Source organism: Thermobia domestica, chromosome 9 (genome assembly GCF_964235325.1).
Source record: "Thermobia domestica chromosome 9, izTheDome1.hap1.1, whole genome shotgun sequence".
Lineage (NCBI taxonomy): Eukaryota > Metazoa > Arthropoda > Insecta > Zygentoma > Lepismatidae > Thermobia > Thermobia domestica.
In genome coordinates, this window is record NC_137462.1 from 89,941,503 (window position 1) to 89,956,616 (window position 15,114).

Below are 15,114 nucleotides of genomic sequence, written 5' to 3' on the forward strand. Positions count from 1 at the left end.
GTTTTTTTTCTGTGAAGTTTTTTTTTCAATAAAAAACATCGTTCTTTTTCATGTTTTTTTTCAAAAGTCTGTTTTTTTTCTGGCAACTATTATTTATTGATTTATGTTGCAGATTATTGAAATAATCAATAGAACTTGAGTCGAAGCCCTCGTAACTTACAAATCGTTTGTTTCTTTGTACCTATACGAGCAAAATTGTGTGATTATTCCTTTCGACCCCAGGTCATTTTTGGCGTTTTCCTACATTTCCAGTTAGTGACTTATTGCTCAAAAACTATTCATTCGATTGATATGGCTAAGGCCTTGTTTTTAAGAAAATGGATGTGGCTAGTTTTTAGTGTAAGTTGTATTGCAGTGTTGCCAACGGGTGGGAAATTATTGAGGGAAATGTAGGGGTGAAAATTTACAAAAAATTCCCTAACCGAAATTCAATTTTTTTTTCTAGCACCACTGCCGCTATATGGGTTGAAGTCACCAAAAAACATCTTTGGTGTGTTGACAAGGTACAGTGAATTCCTGAAGTCGCTGGCTTCCATTCAAAGAGGGAAAGAAAAAATTATGTCATACACATAAAATTTTGACACTTTTTACGCCTTAGAAGCAAAAATCAAATATGCCGGGGTACAGCTTCTCTAATTATCCTATTGAAACTTTTTATGGTGCGTTCTGTAGGGCAAAGAGGAAGCTTTCAGGTAGTGGTACGTTTGTTTCAATGTAGCCAGTAAGAGGGTAATAATAGAGGGGAAAAAGAAAATTTTCCGAATTTTTCACCTAATAGCGGGAATTTATTGTTTTGGCTGGAAACGCTGCCATCAGACAGACGAAAACTATCCGAAAATTAATCGGAGTGCTCCAAAAATATATCCTACTAGTATCATGGCGATATATAACAAAGTAAGTATGAAATTTTTAAAAAATCTCATTTTACCTCCGAAATTCACCATTTTCTTACCATTTCCAGAACATGGTTTATTATAAAGCTCAACTGTACTTCTCCTAATTATTCTAGTAAAACTTTTTATGGTGCGCTGTGTAGGCTAAGGATGAGGCTGTTAGACACTGGTACATTTGTTTGAATGTAGCCAACAAGAAGGAAATAATAGAAATAAAAACGAGAATTTTTTCCAAAATTTGCCCCTAAAATCTGGAATTAAAATTTTTTGTAGCTAGCAACACTACTATCAGACACACACAAACTATCTTAAAATAAGCTTTGGTATCCCTCTAATATATCCTACAAATATTGTGACGATATCTAATAAAGTAAACATGTCAATAATAAATATATCATTCTACCTATAAAAAATCACAGTTATCTTTCCAATTAGAGAACAAGGTCCACTGTAAACCTCAACTGTACTTCCCCTAATTATCCTATTGAAACTTTCTATAGTGGGTTGTGTAGAGCAAAGACGAGACTTCCAGATACTGGTACGTTTGTTCCGATATAGCCAACAAGAGGGAAATAATAGAAACAAAACATATAATTTTTCCAAAATTTCCCCCTAAAATCTGAAATTAAAATATTCTGTAGCTGGCAACACTGCTACCAAACAGACGCAAACTATCTTAAATTAAACATTGGTACTCCACTAATATATCCTACAAGTATTATGGCGATATTTAAGGAACAAAGCTTCTAATTACCAAATATATATTACGGTAAACGGAAAAGTAAGGGAAAATTAGAAAAATCAAGGGCTAGAACCTAAATACGAATTTTACGTGCGCCCCCTAATTACCCCATTGTAACGATCTGTACTTTCGTTTGTTAAGTGAGAACAAATGTTCGATTGGCTTAAGTTGACTTGCACTCGGACGTATAGGTACGGATTTATAAACAAAAATTCCTAATTTTTTGCCCAAATATAGGAGAATTTTAATTTCCCTAATTGGCAACACTGCGCGCAGGCCCGTCCAATTTTTGTCAACAGTTAGGTATCCATCCGAGGTATCTACCTGGTAAGTCTTAAGGATGTCTTTCTACAACGAAGGAAGCTACAGGGAAAAAAGTAAAGGAAATTCGAAATTAGAAAATTCTCGAATTTTTGACGGGTGAAATTTGAGAAGGAAATTCGACACCAGAAGAAAAAGAAATTAATATGTTAAACTATAGTCCAACCACATTTTGCAAGAATAATATCCCGATATTTTAATTAGTGTCCACACTGGAGCGGATTAAACAAGTGACACACCTGTGTGTGCCACTTTGGCCACCTGAGCCACCGAGTATACATTTGATTACATCTTTTTGACTACTAACTCGTGTTGTTGTTGTAGTTATAGTCTCGACTAATAATAATATCATTGTAAACAATAACTTTATAAGGAAAATTTTCTCTCCTTTTTACATCTTAGTTCCAACACTGTTGGTGAGAAATGTAGGGTGTTTCAAAATAAATTTTGGGGTTTTAAGTCTTCGTAGTACTTATTACATTTTACGTACAATTATAAGCAATGCATCAAGTAAAAGAGCACCTCAAACAGTCTTTGCTACAAGTGTTCAATGTGAGATTCATTCGTCACACGGCACACATCTGGTCGATAGGCGAGAAAGGCCCATAAACTTTCCGCCACATGGCACAAAACACATTCAATTTAGGGTAGTTTCGTTTCAATTGTACCATCTCCTGAGGAATTGCTGACTGTCAGATGCAAACATTATGAGTGTTCACATTAGCTCTTAGGTGATAAGTCGATTTATCACTGAAGACGACACGATCCAAAAAATCTTCATTGTTATGCAGGAATATTTCACTTGCGAAATTGGCACGTAAACCGTAGGCTGTAGGCTTTAAACCTGTAGCAACTGCAAACAATAAAGACGTAATTGCAAGCGTCTCCTTAATATTCTTCACACAGACGGTTGCACTGTACAGGTTCAGTCTTGATTAAAACAAAACAATGCATGTACATGCGTGCGTACAAAACTGTTTGAGTTGCTCTTTCATTTCATATAATACTTATAATTGAATCACTGATTGGAAAAAGGGAATAAGTGCATCAGACCTAAGTTTTCAATAACGTTAAAAAACCTTCTAGAGGCGTTGTTTGTATTTGTTGCAAAAAGTGTATAATTGATTACTTGTAGCAAAACAACTAACAAACACTAAGACAACAAGAAGAATCTTGTATTGCAGCCCTGGAATTGGTTAGAAAAGCTTAAAAATGGAAAATATATTCCCTTTTTCCAATCAATTAAAGTTGGGTGCAATTGTAATTGTGTGTAGGGTATGTAATGTGCAGTTTGATAGAAAGCTATGAAAATGTACATGTTGAATGCAATGTTGTATGTTAATCTTGGATATATGTATTCGAAATATCACGCATATTAGGCTTCTAACACTTTTATTGTCACCGTTCGTTTTTCTGTACAACACATGTTATTCGTACAGCAAGAAAAGTAATACAATAGACAACTGAACAAAATACGTAGCAAAATACGTTGTCACATTAGAATGGGTTTACATAGGGTCCTATCCGTCTGCATCTTCTTCTACAGTTTCTTGATCAGTGGTTTTCCATGAACAAATCATCCTATAAAACTGCTTGTATTGGTCAGGTATGTGTTTGATGATTTGTGAAGAATCGTTGATCTTTTTCTGATTGATCGAGACTTGCCAATCGTATGCCTTTGACGTTGGCAGTGCAACGTTTGTGACATTACTTTTGAGTAATCGAAAAATATCAGTTCTTAGTCCATTGATAAACTTATGAGCTTGGACATAACCTGGAGATTCTGCTTTGTAAACAGTGTCTCTATTTACTTACTTGGAATTTCACTGTTTTGTCCACAATGCTACCTGAAGATTTCTAAAGCGGTTACCACCAATGTTTAAAATCTAAGATTTCTTCATTGACAACTTCGTAAACCTGAAATGGAGGATCAGTATTTGTTGCATTCGTAATCATGTGGTTATACTGTGCTGGTAAATAAATGCGATTGTGTCGTTTGAGTTCTGGTTTGATTACAGCAAAATTTCGGTCACATGGTAAAAACTGTGACCTCTGACAGGCAAATATTGGTGTATAGTGGGAACCGTTATGATACGGTCAGGCTGAAAAGCATTCATGTCATTGAATGATTGCAGTTTTGATCACCACTTGTATCACTGAAAACATGTAAATCTGTAACTGATTGGAGCAAAAAGTTCTCCATAGATTGTGCAATGCAAAAAGAAGTCGAAGTATCGTAACGAAAGCAGAGGGCTCTGGTGGTTGTCTACTTACACACAGTCTCACAGTTGTGGTCGTGTCCTGTAGTGACTGTAAGAAGGAAATAAGAAACGTAGTTATTCCCTTTTTCTAATCAGCAAGAGATTTTGCCTTCTACATTGGTCACATAGAGTTGCCCAAACATTCCAATTTTCTACTCAACGATGCAACTATCTTAAGGGAACACATCTGCTATCTCAGATTAAAATCGCAAAAAATTGTACTTATTCCCTTTTTCCAATCAGTGGTTCAATTGTAAGTTAATTGTAATAGATACTACAAAGTTTCAAAACCCTAATATTAATTTTGAAACACCCTGCATTACTTCAAATTGAGTCATCCTATATTCAGGTCCTAGTCAATTTGTCGCCTCGTGCAATGGCATAATTTGCCGCCTCCCTCTTTCTCCAGAAAGAACAAATCTTAGAAGTCATGATTTTAAGTATGCTACTCCAGCATGAACAACAAATGTGAGGGTAAGTGCAGTTGCACTCAGAAAGGCTTAAATACTTACTAAAAATGCAATTCCGTTGTGTCTGTTTTTTTCTTTAAATGTTAATCTATTATGATAGTGAAAGATAAAGCAAATACACCTGCAGCGGAAAGATGGTAATCCTTTTTATAGAATTCACTATCGAGCTTCAATCTCAATGTATCAGTTTGCAATTCCAGTGCAACTAGCTCTTCTATCTTTATTTCTTGATTTTTCTCGTACATCTAACATTTAAAAAAAAATGGTTTCTACAATGATAAGGAACTTGCTTCTGACAAAAACAAGACTACTTTCATATCAAAACTGTGATAACTTAATAAATGGAACAGATATTCACTACTATTCGAGAATTGAATTCTTGTATTTGACAACAGTCAAGCAATTTGTGCTCGGATTTATTCGACCATTTGCTTTAGGATTGCCCATGTTGCCTTAAACTAATGCAACCTAAACATAATTTATGAATGTAGTATTCTAATAGGTCAGCTTAGTAAATGTAACTACCATCATCATGAAGTCTATTTTAAACAAGAAATATTTAATTTAAATAATATACTTATGACAGATTTTGCCGGACCATCCAATCCTGCCGTTCCACGCAAATGCACGTGTTGCATATATACAGTGGCGTATTGAGGGGAGCTTCCGGGCTTAAGCCCTCCCCCGAAATCTTACTTACTATAGTAAAGTATATGAAATATCTTGCAGAATTTTCACATTTTCAGGTAAATCCCCCCGAAAGTTAGCAAAGCCCCTCCCGAAACAAAATCGTAAATACGCCACGGCATATATGGTAGAGCCGGCTCTGCATATCATATATATCTAGTCGACAAATTATTTATATATGACATTTAGAAAAATACTATTAGGCAAATTAGTATTAGTTTTTACCTTTAGACAAGTTATTGGAATTTTATACTGCTCGTGACATTATTTTCGTACTTATTAAAGGCCTGCATTCACGAAAAAACAAAATTTCATTTCTACTTTTATTTCTTAGTTGATATTGATGAAAACTGCTGAAACCCGAATTGTTAATAGGTATGGTATTCATGTAAATTGTAAAATATTTGTAGCGTATCAGTATCTAGTGTTTAATTTATGTTGCATTTTACGGTGATTACACCTACATAAAAATATTTCATACTTAAATAGACGTAAGATGCATTACAAATGACTGTTTGAAAAAAAACGAAATTTAGAAAAAAACGAGAGCCAATGTTTTTTTTTCTAAAAAAAACGAACATTTCTGAAAAAATACGAACCGTTTTTTTTCTATTTACAACACTACCCTTAACCTATATTGCATACAGTTAGCGATACATTGTAATTCATAAAAAGCAGAGTAACAACGTGCCCGACAGTGGAAAAGACTCGATTGCAGTATAGAAAGATCATATAGATGGATAAGGTACAGATCGTGTACAACAATTCATTTGCTGTTACAAAACATTAAAAAGAATCGAACATGATATCTACAAAACAGCGTGAGGTGTACTTGCAAGCTAGAAACTTTTTCTTGAAACTTCCTGTTTGTGGGTGTATGATGAAACTTCTTGTAGAAGAGTCCAGCAGAAATCTTCCCAAAGGTTTGGTGACCATCTTTCCTTATATCGTCTTTTCATGGCACAGATATCGTGGTGAAATCGCTCACCATGTTCGTCACTGACATTCCAAGATTAGCTGGGGAAAATCAAAATTTCGAATACATGTAAATATGAAATACATTTTGAGATTCATGTTGCACCCCATAGATTTGTGACAATCCAGAATGGGTTCTATCAATTTTTTGTAGTTTTCGGCCCTGGCATTATCTAAGAAATTGTTACACACATATTTGAAGGTAAGCCAAGCTGCCTTGTCAGTATTTCTCAGCAAGTCTTCAAAAGTACTGGCTTTCATCTGCTCACGAATCTGAGGCCCAATGAAAATACGTTCTTTAGTTTTTGTTGCACTAATCGCAGAAAATTTGGACATTAAAAATTGAAAACCTGTGCCATCTTTGTCCATTGCTTTCATCAAATCCTTCATGAAGCCCAATTTCAGACGTAACGACGGGAACAGAACAGTCTTCGTCAACAGTGGGTTCAGGTGCGACATTTTTTTTTTTTTTTTTTCACTAGGATTGAAGCTTTCTCTATCAGGCCAATGTTTGATTATGTAATGGTCTTTCCTTGCTCTGCTGTCCCAGTGACACAAGAAACAGCAGTATTCTGTGTAACCAGTCTGCGTTCCTAGCACGAGCCCCAGAAATTTGAATTCACTGCAGACTTTCCATTTGTAATTTGAATAGCCAATATAGTTTAGCAGTAGTGTTACGTTGTCCTAGGTTTCTTTTAACTGTACGGAATGGACCACTGGTATCGAAGGTTTCTCGTTTCCGTGATGCAAAAACACAGCTTTGATACTAGTTTTTGAGAAATCTGTGAATAGGCGTCATTCGTCTAGATTGTGAATTAATCCAAATTCTGCAAATAGCTCAATTATGTCTTTACAATATACCAGATTCTTGCTCATTGCGAAAAAGGTGGGAAGACCAAGCTGTAGTTTGTGGACAGTATCTTACTGTTTGGTTGTAGCAAGTTTTTCTCTTGAAGACCGAGAACCAAGTAATTTCGCTTGCCTTTTAGAAAGATTAAGATATCTTACAAGATTGTCCAATTCTGCTTGTTACAGTGGCTGTAGTTGGGACAGTGATGTAAGTGGCACGTACTCAGGATCTTCGTGATCTGTTTGTTTATCACTACCATCGTCTTGTTGATCTTCAATTGTTCATGTCGCTGGTGGTTTGGAACTGGGCGCATTGTTGATTCCAAATTTGGGTATGAAACTCTTTGTTTTGATTTATTTGTAATTTCTTTTACTTTTGTTCAACAAAAATAGCAATCTGGTATGTGATCTTTCGGTTCCCGCCATACCTGTGTTACAGCAAATGGCATGGATGAGTGGGTTCCCTGCAACCAGCCTATTAAAGAGCGAGAGCAACGTGAGCAACAGTTCTTTGGTGCCCATCATGTATCTTCATCTACCTTTTACTAAAAAATACAAAACACAATACACCTTTCTGACGAGCGGGGAAATAGGATGTCGTTGGGACTTTGTCGTTGGGGCTAAACCCACCATACACATAACATAAACAATTTGGTGAATTAACACATTTTCTAGACTTCGCTAAATACAAGAAACACGCACCTACCTATATATAAACAATAGTTTCAAGGTCTGTAATATTGACGACGCTCTACAGACATACAGGGGCCTATACTGCGTGATTGCACTAGCATCTGACTGACGCAAATCACTGTAATTCCACCACACCTTTACCAAGCTACTATCTGGTACCTACTATATTATAGGGATGGGCAAAACCGGTTTTTATAGAAACCGGTTTCTAGAAAAAACGAAACCCGAAAAACATTTCGGTTTTCACCGAACCTGGTTTCGGTGAAAACTGTTTTGGAAAACACACAAAACTATTTCTGTGGAAACGGAATCGATTTCTGGAGAACAACGAAGCATAATTCTGGTCAGAAATAAAACCATTGAAAAAAAAAAAAACTTTTTGTGCCCACCACTAGTACCTACCCCTTCCCTCTCCCGTCCCTCCTTCCTCGCAGTGTCACTAACAAACACCTTAGTATACTTTGAACGCGTATTATGTTCTCATCCGGCTAAGCACTGCGCCGTACAAAACACGAAAAGCATACAGTTTACACTGATGAACTTGCGTTTCCAGAGAAAAATTTACGTGATGGGGTCAAACGGTTTTCACTATCGTCATCAGGGCAGCGAACTTCATAGGAATCACACATGTTTATTTTGCGGTAATTTTAATTGTCGCACAATGTAATTTGATTTGATTCTGAGTTTAGGGCCCCCTTCAGCAGTGACGTGGACCTACAGCTTAACGTGGGATCCGAACCACTTAGCCACGAGGGAACTTTGTATACTAAAGGAGACGGATTAATACAAAAATGAAATGAAATGAAATCTTTAAGTTTTACGTCCCACGGTTATGCCGGTTAGGCTAAAGGAGACGGTGATTATGAGAAATGAATGAAATGGTGGAATGAAGAAAGTGGGAGGAAACGGGAGAACCCCGAGAAAACCCACGAGCACGGTGGATTAATACAAGGAATTGATAGAATGAGAATATAGGGGAAAACAGAACTCACTGACATGTTGTTCATCACAAACTCTCATGGGCTGGGATCGAACCAAGGGCTTCTAGCACCAAAGATGAACGCTCTAACGCTGAGCCACCGTGCCCAAGAGAGAGACAACAGTTCAAATTTCAATCATAATCTTCTTTTGAATCTTCTTGATGTGTTCATTTATTGTCATTGTTTGAAAAGACTAGTCCGTATGTTATTACCACACTATTAAAAGAATTACCGGTAGCTGTTTGGCAAGTACACCTTAAGTAATGAATTTCATAAAGCACATAAGAAACATGAACTGAAAGATTACGCTCATTATTTGTTCGAAAAAAAAAAGTTTCTCGTAGTGTATGAAGTTCAGCATATTGTACGGATAAATGGCATACAGTTTGACTTCGAAATGTTAAAGACGATGCCTATACAAAGCTGTTTCAATGTTGAACGTAATTCAAGAAGCAATTTTTGTCTTAAGTATCGAAGTAAACAATATCAGATTTGCTATGTGTTTCCGTTTGTTTAATTGAGTATGAACTTTCATTCTTAGACGTGTTTAATTTTATGGCTCCAGCCAAGGTTAATTGCTGATGAGAAACTTGTTTGTTTGCGTGATTATGACGTAATACAACTATAAACGTAAAACGTACAACGATAACAAAAGGAAATACACTATATATTAATTCATCACTGGAATGTATTCAGATGTTGCTGAACTTCAGCGTGCATGTATAGTTGCGTTTGCATTGCGAGTTGATGCCAGCTTACGTCGCACTAGTTCTCAACATTTTCAAGTATAGCGCCCAAGTATAGTAATTTTGGATGATGTCAACGAGATTGTAACCTAACGAGCTTGACGAACCCCAAACTTTGGATTTGACACTTTATTTTCGACATTTTAGGTATACTATTTTATTTTTCCTCTGTTCTCGCCGTCATGCCGAAGGGGGCTGAACTTCGCTATCGGGAGTGTAATTATTAATCTCAACGACATCGAGAACTATGGATTCAACACTAATCTCGGTCATTTTTGATTATCTTTACATTCAACCTCTTCCCACCACTCATAGGATGCTAGTGGAGGTTAAACTTAGACTAAAGCGGTGTAGGGAGTGCGGCCAATCAACTTAAGGGATCCCGAAAACCACGTATTCGATATTTTTTGACCCCTAAAACTACGAATTCGATGCTAATGTCGGTCATTTTTGGTTATTTTTTTTTTCATGTCACCATTCCCCCACCCCCAGGTGTACTAATGGGGGCTGAACTTCGATTCAAACAGCATAGTGATGTGTCGCTGCTCATCTGAGCTATCCCGAAAACTATGGCCTCTGCACTAATATCGGTCGTTTTCGATAATTTTGTATGTTACCCCTTTCACTCTCACTAGGTGTTCTAGGGTCTTACCCCTGTGGAGGCTGAACTTGAAGGTCATCGGAACTGACCAATCAACTTAGGGATCCCGAAAACTATGTATGTGTATTCGACACTATTGGTTATTTTCAATTATCTTTACATGTCACAGTTTCACCCCCCTCCACCAGGCTGCTGATGGGGCGGAACCTAAAATGGCATTTAAAGTGTCACTTTTCATCTAAGCGACCTCGGAAACTATGAATTCGACACTAACATCGGTCGTATTTTATCATTTTGGTCTGACCCCTCATCCCCAGAAGTGCTAAGAGGATTTCCCCCCACTTGGGGCCGAAATTGGACTTAGGCGGCATCAGGAGTGCCACTAGTTAACTTAGCTACACTGGAAACTAAATCGGTCGTTTTCGATATTTTTACATGTTACAATTTCACCCCTCAGGTGCTAATTGGGATTCTGACTTAGACGGCATCGGGAGTGTCTTATTTATCTAAGCGACCCCGAAAACTATGGATTCGTCCTTAATATCTATCGTTTTCGACCATTTTTTCTAATTCTTCTAGAATACTAGGAGCATTTTACCCCAACTGGAAAATGACCTTGGGCTTAAAGGAGATCGAAACTATCCCCAGTTAACTTAGGGATCGAGAAAATTATTGATTCGACACTAATATCGGCCATTTTCAATTATTTTTAAATGTCACCCTTGCCCGCCCCTTCAATATAATGTCATCCCTCTACTCTCCATAGTGTGCTAGGAAGTCTTTTCCAGATTGTAAGTAATATGTGTACCAAGTTTGGTTAAAATTCCTTTAGGCGTTTCAAAGTTACGCAGGTACATACATACAGATGCGTATATATATATATATATATATATATATATATATATATATATATATATATATATATAGTCAGTTGTTCAATATACAGAATATGTTTGATTTTCTCTATACTTAAAAAGTTCCGCTGAGACCGTTCATATTAATAAGGGATGACACGCAAAAGTGTATTTCACATAAAATATGGTTAAGTAAGCAAATGTATTTGTTTTGTATTCCTTAACTTGTGAACAGGTGCCATCATTGGAACCTTTCAGGAAAAAGGAGCCGCGACATTTTGGACATGTGTTTTAAGGTTACCATTGCAGGACCATGTAATAGTCTGCTGGAAGTTCTGTCATGTTTTACATAAAGTTCTGAGAGAGGGCCATCCACAGGTTATCCCGAATTCTCAACAGTACAAACGGAAGATAGAAGATCTTGGAAAATTATGGGTAAGTGTAGAAGATTTTAAACTTTTTATTTGAGTGTAATACAATTCCGTGTACTTTTTTATTTTTAAAAAAATTAAAATTTGACCATCTGAGTTCATCAATAAGGGAAGAAATGTTTTAATTTTTAGAACAATCGGGGACATTTTGTTAAGATTAAATAACAGTTACCTGTTATGTGCCCTGAGAATTCTAATTGGATTGATATAATCCTCTGTAATTTCGGGCAACAATTTCTGTTGCCTTTGAGTGCTAGACAGTAGACAGGATTCTTTTGTAGATGAGTTACGTTTCATAAGGTTCTGATCAGGCGAGATTTTGAACTATGCAGTTTTTGCCAGGTAAGATTTTGGGCCGCGAGGTTTTGTACCCAAACCGCATCGTAGAACTCGAGAAATCTGCAAATCTGACTGCAAAACTGATCTCCAGTAATAAGCTCACCACCATTTTCCTCATAAAACCATCTTCCCCGTAAATGATTCTTCAATTTTTAAGAAGGTAGAAAGCGAAAGTTGCCAGCCCGATTGAATACGATGATTGGAAGAAATGTTCATACCCAAACGGTGAACAAAAATAATGTTTCTGCATCTTGTTGACAGGGGTATTGTTAGTTAACATCAACACGTTTTTCAGTAGCAACTCCGTGTCGCGGACATAAGCTCACCTATATTAATGCAAAAGTAGACAAAAGCTAACCGGACATAAGCTCACCATAAATAATACAATTATGTTATAACAAACAATGTTATAACAGTAATGTTGTAACAACCTAATAATAAGCAGCGACGTTGTTACAGAGGGGCTGGGAAATCTCAACATGTCACACGAAACAGCATGTCAAACAAAGGCACTGGAGTTTTTTCCTATACAATGATAGGGAGTACACACCACGATACATTATTTTGCATTGTACACAGTTCACAATACATTATTTCTGTTAAACATAGATTAAACTACATAACTGCAGCAGCTTTGTCGAAGTAGTACATAATGCATATCTTCTATTAAACATAATTTAAATGCAGAATTGCAGCAGCTTTTTCTAAGTAGTATGTGATACATATTTTCTATTAAACATAACTTAAAATACACAATTGCAGCATAGCTTTGTCAAAGTAGTACCTAATAAATATTTTCTATTAAACATAATTTAAAATACACAATTGCAGCAGAACTTTGTCGAAAATTACATAATTGCATCAGTGCTTAGTTAATGTAGTTCATAATATACAATTTATAGTAAGCATACGTTAAAATATGCAGTGTTTAGTAAATATAGTACATAATACAGTTTATGTTGAACATATGTTAAAATGTAGTTCCAGAAATTTTATAACTCCAGATATTAAAACCTTACTGTATGACCAATAGCTCGCAAAAAGCTTTTAAACATCCCTTTTACCATCTCTTGACTTCTCTACACAGAACTAATAACTTTTGACCTAGTATTCTATGTTTCCTGCACTGAGTTAAGTGAAAGTATATTATTAATTGTATGAAAGGTCTACGGTCGGTGAGGTTATGTCTGGAGAGCTTTTAGCCGGTGAGTTTATGTCCGACATCCCAAACGCTGTCTTCTTTCTTGATAACATCCTGTAACTTTAGCTCCCACTTTCTACAGTATCCTCGTATTATCATAGACATTTTCGAAGTAGTCATCCAATGTTAGCCCTCAAACCCCAAACGTAAACTTGCTGGATGATTGTTATACATTGGTATTTTGGAAAATGAATAGCTCCCAGATGCGTAGTCCATGTTTTCCTTCAAAATTAGTTAATATCTTTCACGCGATATTTGAACATCCTCTTTCATTAATCATCGGTAGTCAACTAATAGGAAAAATTTGCTCTTTCACTCACTATTGGTGAGAATTGACGTACTAGTTCATTATTTCTGAGATATTTTAGAAAAAGCAAGTGCGTGACTACGATTATACTCTAAATTTTCATAGGGTGTCCCGTTTTTAATGAAAGTACTAATGATCAGGCTTGTTCCATCATAAAATAGATATGCCCAGGTATAAATTCATGTTACTAATTTGCTTAAGTTCTTTTCTTTTTTGTGGTAGAGATTCAAATTGCTTTATGAGCTCTCCATATAATTCTGTTTCTGGGTGTTAATAACCTTGCTTACTAACTATCCAGCCACTTTACTCGTATGCAGTGTTTAACATTGACCCCTTACCTTCACTCTATCCTTTTCCATAAAACTTGCCTATCTTTAATCACAATTACTTCATTTTTGCCACTATGCTTGATTTTGTCATGTGGAACGACTCCTGTTTCTTTGTCGTATTGATTCATGTCCCCACATTTGAAATCTTGTCTTCCATCTTTTGATAGAATAAAGTGAATGACTAATTTCATGCTCAAACAATAGCAATAAGTCTGTAATTTCAAACAAAACATGCATATTTTATGAATTTCTGAGAATTTTTTACAAGATTTTCGCGATTATTATTATTATTTTAATAATTGAAGTGCAGATGATCAGGTTCTTCATTGTTGATGCATTTCAACTTCAAGCAAAGGAGATGATTGGAAATTCTCAAAAAAATATACGGTATGTCGTTTTTCACCAATATATATGGTTATTGTTAATACTTAATATATAAACATTATTATATGGTGTATAACAATATATACATTCTATTATTTCTGCAAATGCCGGCAATTGAGAACATTGTTGAGATTCCATTATACATTGTTGAATCATTGTTTGGAATAGAACTTAAATATATTTCATTGTTTGACGTTAAATATGAACACCATTGAATTTTTAAATTTAAATATGTAATTATAACGTCAAAAGAAAAACTATTATTATTTTAGTGTTTACGTAGCACATGTCGGTTTATCTTTTGCGCCTTTATAAGCACACAGAGGATCAATACGTACGTAATGAGAACTTCAGTCTAATTAATTAATTTCAGTCTATTATTTTTTTCATAGTTGTAGCGAAACAATTGAATATTCACTTATTATAAGGAACGCTGCCTGACAGCTTTCAGGTTTATTTGCACGGCATAACTCATTTTCGACAAAAATGTCACACAGCGATTCTTCGAGGTGCAGCGACGATATGCCACATTGCACCAAAATCCAATATTTTTATGATGATTATCAGGAAAATATTGGAAAATATTTTTAATTCCGGCGGAGAACATAGTTACACTCTTCTTTCTTGGCAGATTTTAAGCACAAGCAAATGAAGATTGTGAAAAAAAAATCAAATATTCGAAAGTTTTTGCAGAACGTCTTTTTAAAATAACGTAAAAAAGGACAAGGGTAAATTAAACCCTTCATTCGTGACTGATTTTAACTTTATGTAGTGGGGATGATTGAGAAGCCTCAAAGAAAATATACTCCATAGTACATGGAGTAGTTTTGGCGAAAGTCGTCGAATACTTTTTTTAACCTTTTGTCACTCGCGCCAAATTTAGTAACATAACTACTCGCGCGTTTGCTTTTTTCCAACATTGACATTTTGAGATACAAACAATATATTTAGTAAACTTATTTGAAGTAATGCATGCAATTGTTAAGTAAATACTTAGGATATTTGGAATTGTTGCTATAGTGCTGTCAAAATGTCTTGATCCGTGGCAAAA

The 15,114-nt window shown here is 35.7% G+C and overlaps 1 protein-coding gene across 1 annotated transcript in view; it reads left to right on the plus strand.

Annotated features, from left to right (window-relative positions):
* The window catches only part of LOC145694843 (huntingtin-interacting protein 1-like), a 163,305-nt gene that overhangs the window by 83,106 nt on the left and 65,085 nt on the right, over positions 1 to 15,114 (plus strand). Inside the window, exon 4 of the mRNA XM_081771527.1 lies at positions 11,308 to 11,507. Within this exon, the coding sequence (XP_081627653.1) occupies positions 11,308 to 11,507 (200 nt within the window). The remainder of the gene's footprint in view (positions 1 to 11,307; positions 11,508 to 15,114) is intronic.